Consider the following 19,665-nt stretch of genomic DNA (forward strand, 5'->3'; position numbering starts at 1 on the left):
GATCGTAATGTGAATTGGAGAGAAGCCTTCCTGTGCGCTGCTATTTTCTAGCAAATGCAGTCGAATCCTCCTGACAATTGTGGGGAAGCAGCCCTCCCAAAAGAATTTCATAGGAAATGGTGTGTGCGTGTGTGTGTGTGTGTGTAAAAGTGGCACAGGATGCTCAGTAGTATTATTAGCCCTCTGTGTTCCTGCTTGTGAAGCGCTCCAGGCACGGTGGGTAATTTGATTCAGGTTAATAGCGACAGTGCGAGGCTCTGTGTCAGTTGTATACGTTGAGCAGAGATGACACACGTCACCTCACATACACACATGTGATCACACATGCTACAGAGCAGTGCTCTGATTGGTCAAATAGAACTGATAATTAAAGAGAGGACCATCCAATAAAGGGCATTTTGTCATAAATGCATTATTCGTTTTTTTTTTATTTCAATTTAATTACAATTTAATTAACATGTAGCCAATGCACAAAAAATAATTGTGTAAAGCATTAACGATGTTAAACCATGTTAACTAAATTTTGGTTAACAAGGTTAAGTAAAATTAAGTTTTGAAAGAATAAATCTAAAAAGCATCAGGGTTATTAATAATAACTGCTGGCAAAATATTGGTGCTGGCCATTGACCATCCCATATAGAAGACGACTGTATTATATGTGTATCATGTATCTGTCTGTATCATGTGAAGCTTTTATTTTCCTGTTATTGCAGTAAATTACACTGGTTGAAATTTTACCATTTTCCATTATTTTATTGGACTATTTGCTGCAGTAAGACTTACAAACTTTGAGTGTTTACCTGTGGCCTGTACCATGCTCTCCGTTCAGGAAGTCTCCGTTGATTGTTGGGTAGAGAGGGCGCCAGGCGGAGGACCAAAAAAAAAAAAAAAAAAAAAAAAGTCCCAGCCTCAGCTCCGCCGGGCCCCGGTGCTGCCTTCCTCCCACACTCCACATCACAGCCTCCGCGCCCGTAATCTCAGCCACAGAGGCACTTCAGAACTCTGAAGTCCGCACGCCTTAAATCAGTCATGCGGCGCGCGAGCCAATACCAATTACCGTGCCGGTTCAAGAGAGTTCATTATACCGCAGGTTTAAATCAGCCATACACATGCACTTAGTGTCACCGGCTTCAACTGTTATTTCTGTTCGGCATCAACAATAGCCATTACCTAACAAGCCCAAAGCGCATGGCGCAACAACAAAGGAGGCATTAGGCCGGCCATGCACCACCACTCGATCCTATTAAGGGCCAGTAACTGTTCAGCTTGCTGATTTCTGCAGTTCTTTTTGGGCTGCGACTTTTAAGAAAACCCTGTGCCTTTGCTGATATGTGCAACGTGTATTCAAAACCCGCCTTCTCTTTCCTCCCACAACCCCGCTCTGTCTCCACAGCTTTGTTCAACCTCATCCCTGTGGGCCTTCGAGTCGTCGCTATTCAGTCGGTGAAGACAGGGTTATACATCGCCATGAACGGAGAGGGGCATCTCTATACGTCTGTGAGTACCTGCCGCTCAGTGCCTGCCACTGGAGGTGGACGAGGAGTTCTTTTTAAATCTGTGCCGAGGATAGCCAGCGCCTTTGTACCCTCCATAACAATCCTGCAAAAAATATTTACTTAATGGCTTTGTTATGTAAATTGCTGAATATGGAGGTCACTCTCACTTTTTGGTGGAAACCGGAGAATCCGTTTTGCAAACTCAAACCGCACACCACTCACAGATTCAAATGCACTACCTTGGAGGTGTAAAGTTACAAAGCCGACTAGTTCAGTGTGTGTGTGTGTGTGTGTGTGTGTGTGTACATATCTATATATATAGTTCAGGCCAAACGTTTGGACACAATTTCTCATTCAATGTGTTTTCTTTATTTTCATGACCATTTACGTTGGTAGATTCTCACTGAAGGCATCAAAACTATGAATGAACACATGTGGAGTTATGTACTTAACAAAAAGTGGAGACCTGGCCTCCACAGTCACCGGACCTGAACCCAATCGAGATGGTTTGGGGTGAGCTGGACCGCAGAGTGAAGGCAAAGGGGCCAACAAGTGCTAAACACCTCTGGGAACTCCTTCAAGACTGTTGGAGAACCATTTCAGGAGACGACCTCTTGAAGCTCATCGAGAGAATGCCAAGAGTGTGTAAAGCAGTAATCAGAGCAAAGAAACTAGAATATAAAACATGTTTTCACTTATTTCACCTTTTTTTGTTAAGTACATAACTCCACATGTGTTCATTCATAGTTTTGATACCTTCAGAGAGAATCTACCAACGTAAATGGTCATAAAAATAAAGAAAACACATTGTATAAGAAGGTGTGTCCAAACTTTTGGCCTGTATTGTATATTTAAGAGAAGCTTGACCTCCAGTCTCACCTGGCTTTTCAGCCGTAGGTACCAATCAGCGCCACCAATTCGAAACGCTCCTCAGCCCAGGTGCTGATCTCACCGCCCCTTTTGCTCCTGGCAATGAGGTTCTCTCATGCCGAGGACTCTCCACACGGCTTCATACGCTAAAGTGTAGCAATTCTCAAAATGATGAGAGATTGGGTGTGATGTTTGTATTATGACACAAAATTCTATTTATTTCACTGTTTATGTCAGATTTTCACTAAAATCAGCGTGCTGACCTGAGGCCGAAAAGACTTTTTAATTGATTTCTCAGAGAGCTGGATTTAAAGCATGGTTAGTGCTCATTGCAATCAGTTAAATAATGAAAATAATGAAAAACAACATTTTAATCCATCGGATAATTTAAAGCATTTTTGCAGGATGCACCAGAAATGTAAATGCACATTTTGTGTATACTACCAGTATCATGACTGGTATGGGCTGGGAAAGTATGTGGTTTGAGTTGAGATATAATGGGGCAGGGGGGGTGAGGGGAGCAGAGTGGAGGGTGAGCGACCCAGTCATCCTCACTCCTGCATGCGAGGATTTTACCGCACAATGACAGGTTTTCTCGTCCCTAATGGCCTTTCTAATCAACTGCAAAGGAAGTGCCCACACACACTTTTTCTCTTCCTTTCTCCCTGTCCTTCTGCCTGTTCAGATTACTCAGGTTATGGCAGAGAGAGCTAAAGACACCTCACGTTTTTACATTTTTTTTTCTTTTCTCCTCCCTCTTTCTGCTCCCCCGTGAAAAGCAGCTGTACATCCATCCATTATCGTGCACTTTTTCCCCGTGAATGTAAAGCTTTTGGGATGACCTTCCATCCATTTGCTGCGCCTTGCTGCTTAGCGCTTACTCTATATAATGAAATGTGCTGCTTCTGTGCTGAGATTTCAGCACAATGCCTCTCCGTGTTTTTTTTTTTTTTTTTTTTGCCAATTGCTCCAGTTTGACGTCACGCAAGGTGCTTGAAATTAGCCAGCCGTGATGTGCATTTTAATTCACGAGGACAATCCCAGACGGGCTGGAAACATTTTGTGAGCTCTGAACAATAGCACAAATCCAGGTCCTCGTACCATTAGGCCCTGATGAAAATTTATGACGGCTGAACGCTTATCACCAATTGTTTCTTTTTCGGCATAATTGATCAGATACAGATGATGAACCGTTGAAAGGGCTTCTCTTATTCTCTGCAGAATAAGGCAGCGGAAGGCCATTAAAGGCCCGTGGTTCGTCTCTGGCTCCTTTGTTAGCGGGGTTTCATTCAGTGATGTTTGATGGGATCAAAATGCTTCCATAATATCTTACAAAAGAAAAAAATCATTTTTTTAATCCTTTCCCCCCTTTTTAATCCAAGCATATTAATGTTTTTTTCTATTGTATTATGTAGATATTAGGAGCAACAGTAGTATGATGCCCCCCCCCCTAAAACATGCAAATGAATTAAAATAGCAACGTGTGCATGTATTATATCATAAAATGTACAATAGGCCAAAGGTTTGAACACGTTGTCACATTGTCATTCAATGTGTTTTTTTTCATGACCATTTACATTGGTAGATTCTCACTAAAGGCATCAAAACTATGAATGAACACATGTGGAGTTATGTACTTAACAAAAAGGGGAGACCTGGACTTCACAGTCACCGGACCTGAACCCAATCGAGATGGTTTGGGGTGAGCTGGACTGCAGAGTGAAGGCAAAGGGGCCAACAAGTGCTAAACACCTCTGGGAACTCCTTCAAGACTGTTGGAAAAGCATTTCAGGTGACGACCTCTTGAAGCTCATTGAGAGAATGCCAAGAGTGTGCAAAACAGTAATCAGAGCAAAGAAACTAGAATATAAAACATGTTTTCAGTTATTTCACCTTTTTTTGTTAAGTACATAACTCCACATGTGTTCATTCATAGTTTTGATGCCTTCAGTGAGAATCTACCAACGTAAATGGTCATGAAAATAAAGAAAACACATTGAATGAGAAGGTGTGTCCAAATTTTTGGCCTGTACTGTACATTCACTTGCCAAATTGGGGAATAGAAATTAAACCAGCTTTTCATCATTCGTATAATAGCTGCAGTATCTTACAATGGCTCTTATCACCAGTAACTTCCACATTCTCCAGCAGGCCTGGGCCTCTGCCCTGCCATTTTCCCCTTGTTATTCCCTAACCCACATTTGCCTGTTGAGCAGAGTGGGCGTGTTGAGGCACCTCGTTTACAGGTGGGAGCGCCACGCCTCCCGCGTTCCGCTGGCGCTGTGGTCCCCTTTACAGCACAACTGTTTTCCTTAGACATCTGCTGGCTGCAAAAATAAACCTTGCAGAGTGGCTGCCCCGTGGCTTATGTTCACTGTGTTCACTGTCACGGCACATATGGCAGGAGAGGAAAATCTTTTTGAGTAGGCCGCAGGAAGGACATTTTTGACGGTTAAATACAAATATGTGAGCAGCTGGAGTATGATTTCCTTTAAAAGTCTCTTTTAAATGAAACTGGAGATCTAATGTTTAACACATCTGCTACATAATTTCAGTAAAGTACAGATTATCATTTTTATGCATTCCCCTGCTTACCAAAGTTTAGTGCTCTCCCCCATGGGCAGTATGCTGCAGATGCAATAGATAAAATTCCGGAAATTCTATTAAAAGATTAATTTTGTCTTTTCTTTTTTTGGAGGTAGTTACCACAAATGTCACACACACACACACACACACACACACACACAAACCATACCACTTGTAGTCTAGCGGTACAGGCAGTGATGGAACTCATCACAGTGGGTATTAGGATAATACCCACTCAGATGCACCAGGCCCATATACAGTATTTGGCAGCCACCAGTTGTGTAAGTTGTCCCACTTAAAAAGATGAGAGAGGTCTGTAATTTTCATTATAGGCACACTTCAACTGTGAGCGACAGAAAAAAAATCCAGAGAATCACATTGTACAATTTTTAAAGAATTTATTTGTATAATGGTGCAGAAAATAAGTATTTAGCACCTACAAACAAACAAGAATTTGTCTTCTTTACGAGGCTATCCTTCACTCATTACCGGTATGAATGGCGCCTGTTTGAACTTGTTATCTGGATAAAAGACGCCTGTCCACACCTTGCAACAGTCAGACTCCAACCTCCACCATGGGTCTTTCCCTAGTCTATGAGCCCAATTCAGATCTCATCATAACTCAGCAGTGACACCGTGGTGCATTATCTTGCTCAATGGGCCTTTTTACAGCAATCATTATCTGCTCCCGGTTATGTGTTTATTTTTATGTGTAATTTGTTGCCTGATTATTTCTCAGGTTTTGTCACAGACTGTGGAGGTAAATCATTTTACTTAGAAAAACTAAATATGGTTTTCTTAAACCTCATTATGGCAGTGACAGTGCTTTTATATATGGTAAATGGCTGTTATTGAAGTGGTTTGGATTGGAGTATCAGAGCAAAATGTTGAGCATATGCATATTACCACAAACACAAACTTAAAAATCTTTGTCAATCAGCTTGGCATAGGTCACAAAACAGGTTATTGGAAATGCGTTTTTGATAACTGGAAGCTAGGTATGTCATCAAATATTATTGCATCGAGGCATCATCATAGATTAGAATCAAGATTTTTTACAATTCATTCGGTTGTCCTTCTGTCCATATGTCAGATGTCCTTATCCAGAGCAACTTACGATCAGTAGTTACAGGGACAGTCCCCCCCTGGAGACACTCAGGGTTAGGTGTCCTGCTCAGGGACACAATGATAGTCAGAGGTTTAGTCAGTTTGAACCTGTGACTTTGGGTCTTCTGGTTCACAGGCAAGTGTCTTATCCACCTAGGCTACTTCCACCAGACCACATGGTCATGATATAAAATGAATACTTCTCCATCACATGAGTTGGGGCTTGCATTTCTGGAGTCAGGCAGCCACGTACTGAATACCAATTAGATTTGAAAGTGAAAGTTCATGGATCCATGAACTCAAGCCGGCCTCAGTGTCATCTTGGCAGTCTAAGGTTTGAACCCGCAACCCTTCGGTTACGAATCTCCTTCCTTACCCCGCTAGGCCACCACTACCCCACCAATGGGATCAATAGCAGAAATCTGGTAGACATAAATGGAATAGATGCAGATAAGATCTTGGATCCCGAGTCGTTTCATCCTGGACCCTTCTCTGGTGACTGAGTATCGGCAGCGTACCATCGGGGGTCGGCCCTGGAGGGGGGGTACTGATTCCATCATGTGACCGGGAGTAACACGGAAACGAGGTAACGTGACTCCTATATATTAGGCTAGAGAGCAGCTGCCAACTGCTCAGTCATTGAATGACGCCATTCGACTCGGCCCCGAAAGACCTTCAACCCATGTAAGACCGTACCTGTTCTCCTGATTCATGAACTCCTTCCTGTTGCCCTGTCCTGCCCTGTCTCGTGTCTTAACACACGAACGACAACATCAGTGTGATCAGTGTTTATCGAAGATAAACGCGGAGGAACTTACCTGCCTCCCTGCGTCCCACCGCACCGAGGTTTCTCGTCTCCTCCTACACGCCTCTCTCGTTCTGGTCCCGGTTCGCGTGACAATTTCACTGTCCCCACTGCATCAGGATTTGTTCTTGTGCTCCTGGATCACAGTGCTTTCATGCTGTTTTGGGGCTGATTGTGCGCACTAAAAATGTTGGCAATCTGTATTCTGAGGCTTTAAGCAAAAATCTAAATTCTAAACGAATTAGTAAACTAATCATTAGTGCATGATTAGTAAACTAAGCGAACAAGTCAGTTCTGCCAGATTTAGGCCAGAGAAATGGTGCCTTGGCATATATTTATAATTGTGATGATCTTCATTACATAATGAAGCAATATTTCCTCACATTAAAAAAATACTACACATTTTACATTTTGCAACATTTACCAGACTCCCTTATCCAGAGCGACTTACAATCAGTAGTTACAGCAACTTTGGGTTAAGTGTCTTGCTCAGGGACACAATGGTAGTAAGTGGGATTAGAACCTGGGTCTTCTGGTTCATAGGCGAGTGTGTTACCCACTAGGCTACTACCACCCCATAATAATGCACTGAAGGAAAGTGATTTCTTTTTCACTGTTGGATGTTGCTATAGTACTTATGTCACTGTAATTCAAAAGCAAAATTTCTCTTGTATAACTGATAGTGTTAGCGTGGGTGGCAGCTTTTGTTATGAAATATGAGATACACAGTGAAGCAATGCATTACGTAGAGCAACCATAGTCAAGCTATACAAACAATGTGCTGTATGCATTGGTACAACAATTTGTCTTGAAAATCTATTTCTGGTGGTGAGTAATATTGTTGCATGATGCATGCTCCCGTAATAGCCAGTACTTGTGGTGTCACTGGAATCGACAGGAGGTCATTTCCTTGCATCTGGGATAACAGTATCGTTCGTTTCATGTCTCGTAGCTCAGGATAATTGTACAGCACATGCCTAGCATCTTTAGCATTTCAGATTTATGCAACACATGTTCATCACAGTGACCATGCATCAACATGGCAGAAATGAAAATGAGCTTCACCGCGAAAGTACACACGGGACTCATGAGCTGGCACCAGGGCTACATTTATTGATTTAAGGACAATTCCAGTTTGTGTATTTACAGACGCGTCATGTGTCGAGCTTTGTCACACGGCCACGTCGGGACCATTGATCCTCATCCTGTCTCTTTGGCCTTCCCTCCATCCTGTTTCCTGCCAGTCCATGATGAACAGCGTCCAGTGTTCATCGATCAAAACTCTATGGTGGCTGGTGTGTGGTGGATTAGTGAATTATAATAGGCTCGGTCATTGCCAAAGTTCTCTTTACATCTTCATAAAGTATGATGACTTGCACACCCCATAAATAAATAAAATGGTTGCAATATTGTCCAGAGTGATTCTTCAACCTTTGATAGCCATAAATTATATGAATTAGTTATATAATGAGAATGCAGGGGACTGGAAAGAACCGTATATTGATCACAGAGGGAAGCCCCAGCAACATTAACATACATTCGAATACATTCTTATATTTATTTCTGCTCCAATTTGTGTGTTCATACGTTCCACCACGTCCATCAGCCACACCAATTAGCTCCTCTGGATGGGTTATCGATCCCATTATTTATCCTTTGATTACTTTTTAAAGCAGAAATATCTCATTTGCATGAGGGACTGCTTCTGGAAATCTGCAAATTGATTTACTGTGGATCCATGAACTCCATTACATGACTAGATAGTAAGTGAAGTGGTCATATAGTCCATATTGAGCATATGCGAGTCTGGGGATTAGACGTTAGGTGCAGCTAGTTGAGAGTTCATGAAGACAGATTTGAATGTTTCCTGGCAGGGTTAAGTAGCTCCCCAGTAAAGAGAGTGTAGTGTTTTGCAGTCAAATGAACACTTTGAAAGCCTGGAGTTAAGCAAAGACAATTAGACGAGAGTACTGGCCTACTCCATCTGTTGGACAAGCTGAGTTTCGTTTCAATCTTGCATGGTCCAAATATCATTAGAAATCATTTTAATGTTTTGGATAATCATTCCACTAAAGTCTGCCTGTAGTTTCCCCAGTAGGGAATAAAAAAAATAATAAGGCCCCGTTGAGTGTGACAATGATCTTGCGTGCAAAAATTGTCTGTGACTTACAATTGTGACAGGGCAGAGCATATGATTTTTCCTTACCGCCCACTACAGCCTTTGCGGTCCTCGCTTTCCGCCTCCATACAGTGAGCAAATAAAATTGACTCCGTAAATGAATAAGATCTGGTTATGGACCAGCCTTAATCCTTGCCCGAGAATCCAGCCTGCAGAGTTTGATTGAATTTCTGAGCTTATAAAATGACCGGAAGCACACATACACACACACAGAGGAAATATGAAATGTCAAATAGCAGGGCAACATAACAAAGCCGGGAGAATCCCATGGTTGTGCGACCAGATTAGGCGGTGTGTGTGTGTGTGTTGACTGTGTATTGTTGGAGGATTGGGATGATAAGTCCTGTCCTGTCAGCCAATCCGGGGCGGTAGGATTTATGACTGAAGGAAATACAATATGCAGGCCTACAGACAATCCTTGTAACTATGCAGTCTTATTATTAACACCCATGAACAATACCAGGCTAATATCTAAATAAATAAAAATACAGTCATAACTACACTTTCAGTGATAGAGCTCATGACTACTGAAAATGTTGGGTCACTGTTTTCGAACATGGGGCTTGTTCACTAGTGTCAGTGATCAGAATTTACGTCCTCAGGCTTTACTTAAAAAAAAACCCCAGAAAATAAAAGAAAGAGACTCAATTAATGGGTGCAAATCGAATAATCCTGAATAAGAAAGTAGTGCGCATGACAGCTGTCAATCATCAGGCTCCTACCATTTTTTAAGTTTATAAACTTTATAAAAACACCATTAAAGATCATATTTTGGGTGACAGAAATAACTACTGACAAATAAAGAGGGTAGTTCCAGATAACTACCGAGTGTTTCTTCCTTGTTTCATCTATGTACTTACCATGCTTAGAGCACAGCGCTTATTTTTGAATAATTCTTGAATAATTTGAATAATTAATTTTGTATTCTTTAATAAGATGAGCACTGTAATCTGCCCCGTAGCTGTTTCGCCACATTCAATTAGACTGCCAGTGATCTTTGAAAACACTGCAGCTCTTTCGGAATCAGTGACCTTAATCCACCCAGTAGCTCACAAGAACAGGGCTAAATGTCAGACCGCTGCGCAATGATATGCTCTGTGAAACCTAATGTGGAAATAAATCGCGTTTCAGGCCAGCTGAAGCCTTTGGAGAGCAGCCTTTGGAATACTGACCACAAACACAAAGCAGTGAGTTCTAATTAGCCAGCCTATCACATACAAACGTGCTTTTACCTGTTGCCCACACTAATGTGTGTCTCGCTTTATTCACTGCCATGTCGATCCGGAGTAAGTGAATGCTAATTAGTCAGCCTGACATGTACTGTGAGAGACATGGCACATTAACTGGTCTTTGTGTATTGTGTTTGTGTGTATTCACTATGCATAATGCGCAATTTGCTTGGTGGTTTTAAGCGAGTGACCCTATGTCAAGGATAGAACTACATCCAAACAGACCCCATAATCATTGTCTGATGTTCGATGAGCCTCTGATGACTGAAAACCAGGCATGCGCTAAATCACGGCATCTGCTTTCTGTTAAAAACACCTAAATCTGTAGCTTAATAACAGGGTTCTTACAGTCATTAAAAACATGAAAAGTTAAGAAATTTTAATGTATAGTGAAGTGCAGTTCCCAAGTTTTTCTATGTAAATTACAGCTGATGATCTATGGCCAAACCTGAATGGGTCCATTTGCTTGGAGAAGAACTTGAAGGAAAAAACACTGTCAGTTAAGTTAAGCTTTTCAGGGTTGTCATGAATTTTGTTTAACAATAATTTGTTAAATTAGACTTTTTGTGATTTTTTTATTTGCACAGAAATTTCAGAGAATGAAGATTTACCTTAGAATAATTATGGAAATTATGTAGTAGAATTCATGGAAATTATGTAGTAAAAATGTAATAATCTATATTAACATGTGTATAAATTGTGTGCAACCTTTTACTTTACTTTACTTTACTTTACTTAGCAGACACTTTTATCCAGAGCGACTTGCAAGAGGAATTCTCGTTACACCAGCAATTCTCGTTCAATTTCTTGCAGTTTACAAAACTAAGAGCCCTGATAAGGCCTAACTTGTCAGAAAAAAGAACATAAAATAATTAGATTCGTATGAAATACTTTTTGAATGAGTTGTTTTTCAACTGCTTCTTAAAGGTGTTGGTAGTCTCGGCAAGTCGAATGGACCAGGGCAGGTTGTTCCACCAGCCAGGGACAACAAAGGAGAACAGAGTTGATTGGGATCGGAGACCCCGTGAAGAGGGAATTTTCAGTCTCATTTCATTTGCAGATCTGAGAGGGCGGAGTGTAGCTAGCTAGTAGTGTGTTGATATAAGAGGGTGCACTTCCATTTACAGCCCTGTAGGCAGCATAAAGGATTTGAACTGAGTGCGAGCAGCTACCGGGAGCCAGTGGAGAGAGGTGAGAAGAAAGTGAAAGTGAAATGAGTGTCACATGTGATACACAGCAGCACAGCACACGGTGCACACAGTGAAATTTGTCCTCTGCATTTAACCCATCACCCTGAGTGAGCAGTGGGCAGCCATGACAGGCGCCCGGGGAGCAGTGTGTGGGGATGGTGCTTTGCTCAGTGGCACCTCAGTGGCACCTTGGCGGATCGGGATTTGAACCAGCAACCTTCTAATTACGGGGCCGCTTCCTTAACCGCTAGGCCACCACTGGCGTGTATTTTGGCTGATTGAAGATGAGACAGGCTTTTGTTTAGGTTTTTTTTTTATATAAGTAATGCAAAGAAGCATTCTTTGATGCATTTCATCATTTATTAGACTTGAATGCTGCACCAAGTGCAGAATTTTTTCTTGGACAGTTATGAATAAACAAGAACATGAATAATGTCTTTTTTTAAAGAGATAATTGTGATTCATCGATGAGTTATACCATTGGTATGGCTTTCACTGCTTATACAGCATGGCTGCCCACTGGTCCTTCAGAGGATTGGTTAGATGCAGAGACCACATTTCACTGTGCACTGGGTGCTGTGCTGTGGTGTGTCACATTTGACAACTAATCACTTCCAGTTTCACTGTTTAATGTTCGTCAGGATTTGTCCAGCTTTTATTTGCTCCAGTAAGTAGTGTTCAGTCCTCGCTCACATGATGGCACAAACACCAGAAAAAAGCCTGGTAGATGTCCATGGGAACGATGTAGTTTGTAGTTTGAAATAATGTAGAAATATTGATGGGATGCATCATGATTCATCGATAATTGAAGCATTGATAATCGTAATTAATTTGATTCAGAAGACCAGTGAAGGTTCATGCCTCTAGTGTGCTGTGGTCTTTCTGTAGCTGGCTTCGCACAATGGATTCCTCTGATCTTATCTGCAGATCTCACACTGGCTCTGATGCTGGCATTCATCCTGAAGCCAAGAAATAACCTCTAAACTTATCTGCAAGCGCAGTGGCAGCTGTAATTGAGTGTAGCTCCGGTTTTGGACACTCCTGTTCCGACTGTCCACCTGCTGGTTTCTGTGTGTGCAGAAGCAGGAAGCGGATGGTGTTGCATCTGAATGAAGGAGCTCTGTGAAAGTGGAGGACAGAGCAGCAGCCATGCAGAAAGGATCAAAGACTTTTTTGGCCTAGACTGAGGGATGTGAGTCCAAATGGGCCTACAGTCCTACAGGAAAAACGGCACTGAGCACCTAGTGCACGTGCCCCATTGGCTAGAGTCGGGGCCGGAGGACCGTGTTGTCTACCCATGTATACCACACGCCCCGTCCCTATGGAGAAAATATCACAAGAATGTATGAATGGAGTTTCTTCCAAATTGGTATAAAGGTTCCCTAGGACACTAGGAGATCAGTTCACTAAACGCTTGTGAATACAACATATCGTTTTTTGACCTGGAGTGCATTTCTTCAGATTTGTCACCATTTCTGAATTGATTGTCTGCATTTAGTGGAGGGTGACCTGTGTGACAAGCAGATTGGTTTTGATGCTATCGAGCTTCACCTGCAATTACTGCAGGTTTCTCTTTGGGAACTCATTCAGTGGAATCGTACATGTCAAAACTCTAGTTTTAGGAAATAGCTTTCCATGGTGTCCATACATCCGGCCATTGAATGCCACTATTGGGTCAAAGAAGCAAAGAGTCGATGTCACCGGTCATTTTTATGTGCAGTTGTGCCAGACCGTTGAAAGATGTGTCCTATGTAAACATTAGAATTAAATAGGGGTGGGATGATAATGATAATATCACAATAATGATAATATCACGATTCGCGATATCTATGATATTCCATATATTGGAAGAAATTTCATCAACGATATATCACGATATATGTGACTGAAAAAGAAAAATAACGAATAAGGAAATAATATGGAAATCTTATGCATTTATTAATGGCAATATGTCCAACATTGTGCAAGGAAATATTCATTTGCATATTAACTCACTGCCTCCTGGCCTTAAATGAAAACACTGTACAGCTAGACAGATAAAAGTGCATGAACATTAAAAAACAACATGAACATTAATTAACACGTGTAAACCATGATACTGAAACGTCAGTAGTAAGTTACTGTAAAGTGCTTTAGTGCATTAACCTGGACAGTGGACACATCAAGGCATATTGTTCTTGAGGAACACTAACTGATCAGCATGAGAGTAGTTCACCGTGATAGCGAACGAGGTGCACTTGCAAATTCACGGTGTTGCTGTTATAGTTTATCTTTGCAATGCAGTTCTTGCAGATTGCGTAGTCTTTATCCAGCGCCTTTCCCTCAACTGTCTCGTAAAACCCGAAGAGTCTCCACACTTTAGAGTGGAAAGTAGCGGGTGGGTCTTTGATTCGTTTTTTTTATTATTTTCCGCCATTCTCTGTGCTTCTTCTTGTGTTCTTCACCGGCCGCTGTTTGCGCCACTTTACCCCAATTTACCCGAACAGCGCCCCCGCAAACAGAATTGGGTACTGACAGTGACACTGACAACGGGTAAATGAATCATTTTGTGTTGTAATAAAATATCGATATTTGCCTTTAGTGCATCGATTATTTATTGCGACAGAGAGCACAACAATATATTGCAATATCGAGTTCTTTTCGCGACAGTCATTCCAACGAAATCAGCATTTTCACTCCTAAAATCATGTACAAAGACTTACAGCCTTGAAAATAGGGCCCATAAAATGCATATGTTTTAAAAAGATGACTGGGGATGTCTCAAGCATGCATTGTTCAATAGGGATAAAAAGGGTCCTTGAGAGAGATGTTTGAGAGAGGAAAAACTCTAACCTTGCAATTTGACCCCATTTCCTCTCTGGCTCTCCCTCTGCGTCCTTCCTTTTCTCGTCCCTGTCCTGCCACTTGCGGCTGGTTGAAACTGGACACAACCTGGTCTCAGCTGTGCTCCTGGCTTCGAATGAACAGTTAATGAGCTCCTTTCCTGTCGGTGCCGCTGCTGCTTTCGGGGCTTGGCCGCAGCTGGTGTGCGAATACTTCAGATTGGACTGGGAAATCCCTCAAGGAAGGCAATAAACGATATACAGTCGGTACAGTCTCCATGCTTACAAACCTCAGCGAGAAAATGAACGAATGTGCTACCGAAAACAGGGCGCCATACATCACCTGCTTTTTGCGGATGAGTTCGGTGAAGACCGGCTCCCAGAAGGCACCGGTTTTCACCGGGAGTCCTGGAGCAGGCAGCGCATTTATCAAAGACACGCTTACGCACACATAGATACGTACGCACACCCTCTACTCAGTCAGGCCCAAAGCACGTGTCACAAGGCTTATTTTATTTCTATTTCCCTATAACACTTTATTGAACCGTACTCCTGTAGAGGCTTTAGAAGAAGAAAAAGTCACGACAATTCCCTCTTTTCCTGGTCCTCCTTTCAGCCAGTGGAGAAGCCAAAAGTCACATTTTGCATGAACCCCCCGAACTTCACAGCTTCAATGCTTTTAATCGATCCACGGAGATAATCTGAAGACGGCAGAGTATTGCAGTGCAGGGACATGGTCCATGAACACGGAGAAAGCGAGGTGTGCGTATTTTAGGTGTAACATCTGTGTTGCCTGTGTCTATCAGACAGCAGCATGTTCACGGTTTTTAATGTTGTAGGGCCGCGTGGAAAACAGGAAGCCGGCATCTGCGCGTGGAGCGGCGCGAGAACGCCGGCAAGGCCGAGCTGACAGGGCCGAGGAGGGTGCTGGCAGAGGTGCTGATGCGGGAGCACAAGGTTACTTTTTTACCGCGGCCGTATAAAAACAGCCGACAGTTTAATCACAGCGCTTTTAAACCCGGGTCGGCGTCGCCGTGCCCTGATGTAAAACACATCTGATTTCAGCAGGCCGCGTTCACCGCCTGTTCATAGTACGCATAGTTCGGCAACACTTCTGCACAACCTCAGAGGGTATTTAAACAATCAAACTGAATTTTTAAATCTAAAATTGTCTTAAAATTTGGAAATCTTAAACAAAGTTGCAATGATTTGATTACATTGTGTTGTAATGCATCATCAAAAAAAAAAGTGAACGTGAAGTGATGGTGCATCTTAGCACACGGTAACACAATCAGACCAAGTTTTAACAAATGTTACGTTGATTTTATTTTGGAGAGAACTGTGCTATGCATCAAGCCAACCACTAACCAAGCATGGAGCGGCTCTCGCCTTGTCTTAATCTGACACCCGGCTTTCAGCAGGAGCGACGGCGCCCCTCGCTGCGCCCGGAAGATGAGACGTGCGATACCGTATCGCCCCGCGTCATTTAGCGCAGGGTTTTAGCGCGTGGCGCGCCGACCGGCCTATCTCTGAGGAGCAGACGCACGTGCTCTTTAATCCACTGCTCTGTGAGCTGCTGATCAATGCCCCGACTGTATTTACTGGCCGTTTCATCCTGGCTGGCAGCAGCAGGAAGTTCTGCTTTCATTTCTTTCTTTCTTTCTTTATCTGCTTTTTGATCAGTATGGGAATTCCTCCACAGAATGTTCACACATGCCAGCTCAAGGATCTGACAGCCTGTGACTAGGGAGGCTTTGGAGGAGGGTGGAGCAGCACTCACTACAACAAGGGAAACACTGCACCAGCACCTACCCCTTACCTATGACTGTACTGTCTCAGTGAGGCATTTAAACACTGCATTTATAAAATATTATTTGCATTTATTCAGATGTTATACTCATCATATGCTTATTTATTTAATAAGTAATTCACCATTGCACCGTGCAGCCTTTCCTACTTTGCATAATCACATTGCCAAAAGGTGCCACTAAGGTCCCATTGAGCAAGGTTTTGTCCCCACACGCTGCTCCTCGGGTGACTGTCATGGCTGCCCACTGCACACCAAGGATGATGGTTAAAAGCAGAGGACACATTTCGTTGTGTCACCGTGTGCTGAGCTGCAGTGTTTTTCTTAAAACTACTTTGTTAATAAATTAAATAAACATTCATACTGTATATATATATATAATATCCGAATATACAGCTCTTTTCTTTTAAATTGTATTGCTCAGTTGAATGACTTGTGTTTGTGTAAAATATATCATGTACACAACACATCATGTTTTACACAGACACAAAGTCATCTTCTCATCACATCAAAAATGTCCAATTATCATCAAAAGGTTTTATTCTCTAAAAGTCATCAATGTTACAACAGCAAATCAAACAGATTTACACCAACAAATAAAAAATAATAACTCATTAACTAAAGGAACCTAAAAAAGGATGAAATATGAGGGTTAAGCCTGCAGCAGTGTTTCTCAAACCTTTGGTTGACCTGGTCGTCTAATAAGCAGATAGTCATGCTGCTTTGTTGGTGCAGAAATTCAGCAGATAATAGACATGGAATGACTGGCATGGGAGTAGAAGGGCTTTTTTTGAAGACATATCACCCACATGTTTCAAGACAGGATGTAGATATTTTCTGATTGAGTAGTGATTTCCCAGACATCTCAAAGGCCTTACGTGACCTTACGTGATCGTCCTTTATGGCAAAAAATGTATGTGCAACGCAAATTGTGCACTTGGTTTGAGTCTGGAACATTATTACTAATTTGGCTCTGAATAGACAAGATAAACCAAAGAGTCTCAAACTATCTCGACGCCGCAAAACACACACCGAACCAGCGTTGAAATGATGGCATGCTAATGCGCGGCTCGAACCGCGTGTGACAGTAAACAAGGTCTGAAAGCTCTAAAGAGGGCTATAACTCAGCACTCAGCCACCGGCACGCTGTTGTTGTTAGGCGCAGACTTCAATTACCGCACATCACCGCCTCGTCCTGTTTGTCAGGTGCGGAGGTGGCAGGCGGCGTGCCGGGTGAAACGGACGCTCCGCCAGCAGGGCCCTCCTGCTCGCTTTAATCGGCGCCATCATTAATCTAGGCGCCTGAAACAGCTGGGGCTGCGGGGACGGAGCGGACAGCTTGGCTCGGCCGACTGGCACGGGGACCGGCGCGTCGGAGCTGGAGGGGACCACCGTCTCCCGCCACCCTCCTGGTGAACAAACGCCGACCCCTCCCGCGCCGCCAGCGCTGTGACACAGTCCTGTGGCCAAAGCTCCAGAAATATTTATGTGCCGTGGAGCCACTCTCCCCTGACCTATGCCCGTCACATGCTGGCACTGTGCCCAGTTAATACCACGTCTACATGCCGCTGCAGTTGCAGGAAACCAACGGATGTAGCTTAAGCTCATCGGCACACTGGGTAGTATAACCAAAAATAACATGCCCGTGTAATAAAGCCTGGTTAAGGTTAATGCACGCTTTTAATTAGTAGAAGCCGCATGTTCATATTCACTCCGTGGAACACCTGGTGGAAACTTTAAAAAACATGGTGGACATTTAAAAAAAGTGAAAGCCATTGTCATTGTGATACTTTTACACCGTTTGTCAGACAGCCTCAACCATAGCAACTTACGATCAGTAGTTACAGGGTTTCATTGCCATACACGATGCACACACCGAAATGTGTCCTTGGTTTGGGTCCAGCTGAACGTTTAGATGCAGGAGTAGCTTGACTTTCGGTCACATTGTCTGGGTGTGATTTTGAGAAGCTCAATTTTATAGGCTTTCAGTTTGACTAACGGCCGTCTTTGACTAAAGACGGCCGCAATAATTCGATTTTCTCTATTGTAATGTATGCATAGTCTGTTTTGGCTTTTAAAAGTGGCACCCACATTACTTAAAATGGTTAACAGTTAAATTTGCTGGTTTTGTTTACGGCATTTATCAGACGCCCTTATCCAGGTGGATCCAAGTGGAACTTACCACACGGTAATAGGTAATCCGTGAAGTAGGATCATGCATACAGGGGAATTACCTGATTTCTCTGGTTCCGTGTACAGGATCAAAGCTTCATAGGTTGGATACTGTTGTGCATGTAAACACAGCCACTTAGGGAGGATGAGACCGTCGCCCGTGGGAGTGCAGAGAAATACCAATATATCAGCAGGGCTTATCAAACTGAAGATAATTTTGCATACACGCGTGATTACAAAGAACAAGGGACGGGGCATTTTCTTCTTTACGAGACACAAACCGACATAAAAAAGATCCCGCTGCGAGGTGAACGCGACTCGTTCTCCCTCCAGAGCCACTTCTATGTACCTGCATATTTATACCCTCCTGTGTAGCGGCAGTTGTTGGCATCAGATGTTGGGCTTCTGAAGGGTCTGCCCCTCTGTGTGTGTGCTGCTGCTTCTGCTGGCTGATGAAGGAGAGCGATGGTGACTCACTTGTGCCCATGATGAATGGGAACTGTTTACTTCACAGCAGTGTTTTCGGCCTTGGAAATACCGCGTTGTTTCAAATCGTGGTAAATGATGTTGCAAATGAGTCACTGGGGTTCAGTGTGAGCTATTAACTCCATAAATGATGTCCCACTAATGTGCCATTTAAGATGTAAGGTCATGCCCTGACAGTAGTATCACTACACGTTAGTGTTCATTGGTGTCCAATATTAGTAAGTCTTAATCTCCACAATGGCACCCAAGAAGCTATTTTCGGTCTAGACACGGCCCACAATGCTCTGCAGGACCATAAGCCCCTCCGTGGCTCTCTCCGACGCGAGCTGGAGGATCACTGCCTCGCCACAGAGCCGAGTTGCACCAGTTTATCAGCTGGTTGAAAAGGCCAGACTGCGGCTCGAATGGTAATGAGTGTCAGGCCGCGGAAAGGCGGGCCCTCTTAACCCCATGGCCCAGGCCCAATTTACCCATCAGCGCTAGCTGGTCGCTGCTGTCAACCCACTGGGCCGTGCAGATGCTGGATCACGTTGGGTTTGATAGCACTTGCCCTTTCCTTAAGACACTTGAGGCCGGTGTCCCGCTTTCTCAATTCCAATCACTGGGTTGACACCGGGCAGATGTTCCACGCTCATATCAGTTCTAATAAATAGCTGATTTTTCATTGTGGACAGCAATTTACACCCCCCACACCAACACGTCAACGTCTGGAATCAAGATCCTACTTAAAACATCTGAACGTAGCTGAAAGATCATTGGGAGGATTCGTCGAGATCTTAAGAGCTTCTGCTGGCCTGGAACGTCAACAACAAACGTCTGGTGTGTGTCAATTGTAGAAAAATAGGAGAAAAGCACACAAGGTAAAAAGTAGAAAATGTTCTCCATATTACTTAAAACAACCTGCATTTTTTTTTTT

General features: G+C 43.1%; 1 protein-coding gene across 3 annotated transcripts in view; it reads left to right on the top strand.

The window, feature by feature from the left end:
- The window catches only part of fgf14 (fibroblast growth factor 14), a 113,162-nt gene that overhangs the window by 78,126 nt on the left and 15,371 nt on the right, over positions 1–19,665 (top strand). For all 3 annotated transcript variants that reach the window (XM_028991889.1, XM_028991890.1, XM_028991891.1), the window contains exon 3: positions 1,394–1,497. In XM_028991889.1, the coding sequence (XP_028847722.1) occupies positions 1,394–1,497 (104 nt within the window). The remainder of the gene's footprint in view (positions 1–1,393; positions 1,498–19,665) is intronic.

This window comes from Denticeps clupeoides, chromosome 9 (genome assembly GCF_900700375.1).
Source record: "Denticeps clupeoides chromosome 9, fDenClu1.1, whole genome shotgun sequence".
Classification (NCBI taxonomy): Eukaryota; Metazoa; Chordata; class Actinopteri; order Clupeiformes; family Denticipitidae; genus Denticeps; species Denticeps clupeoides.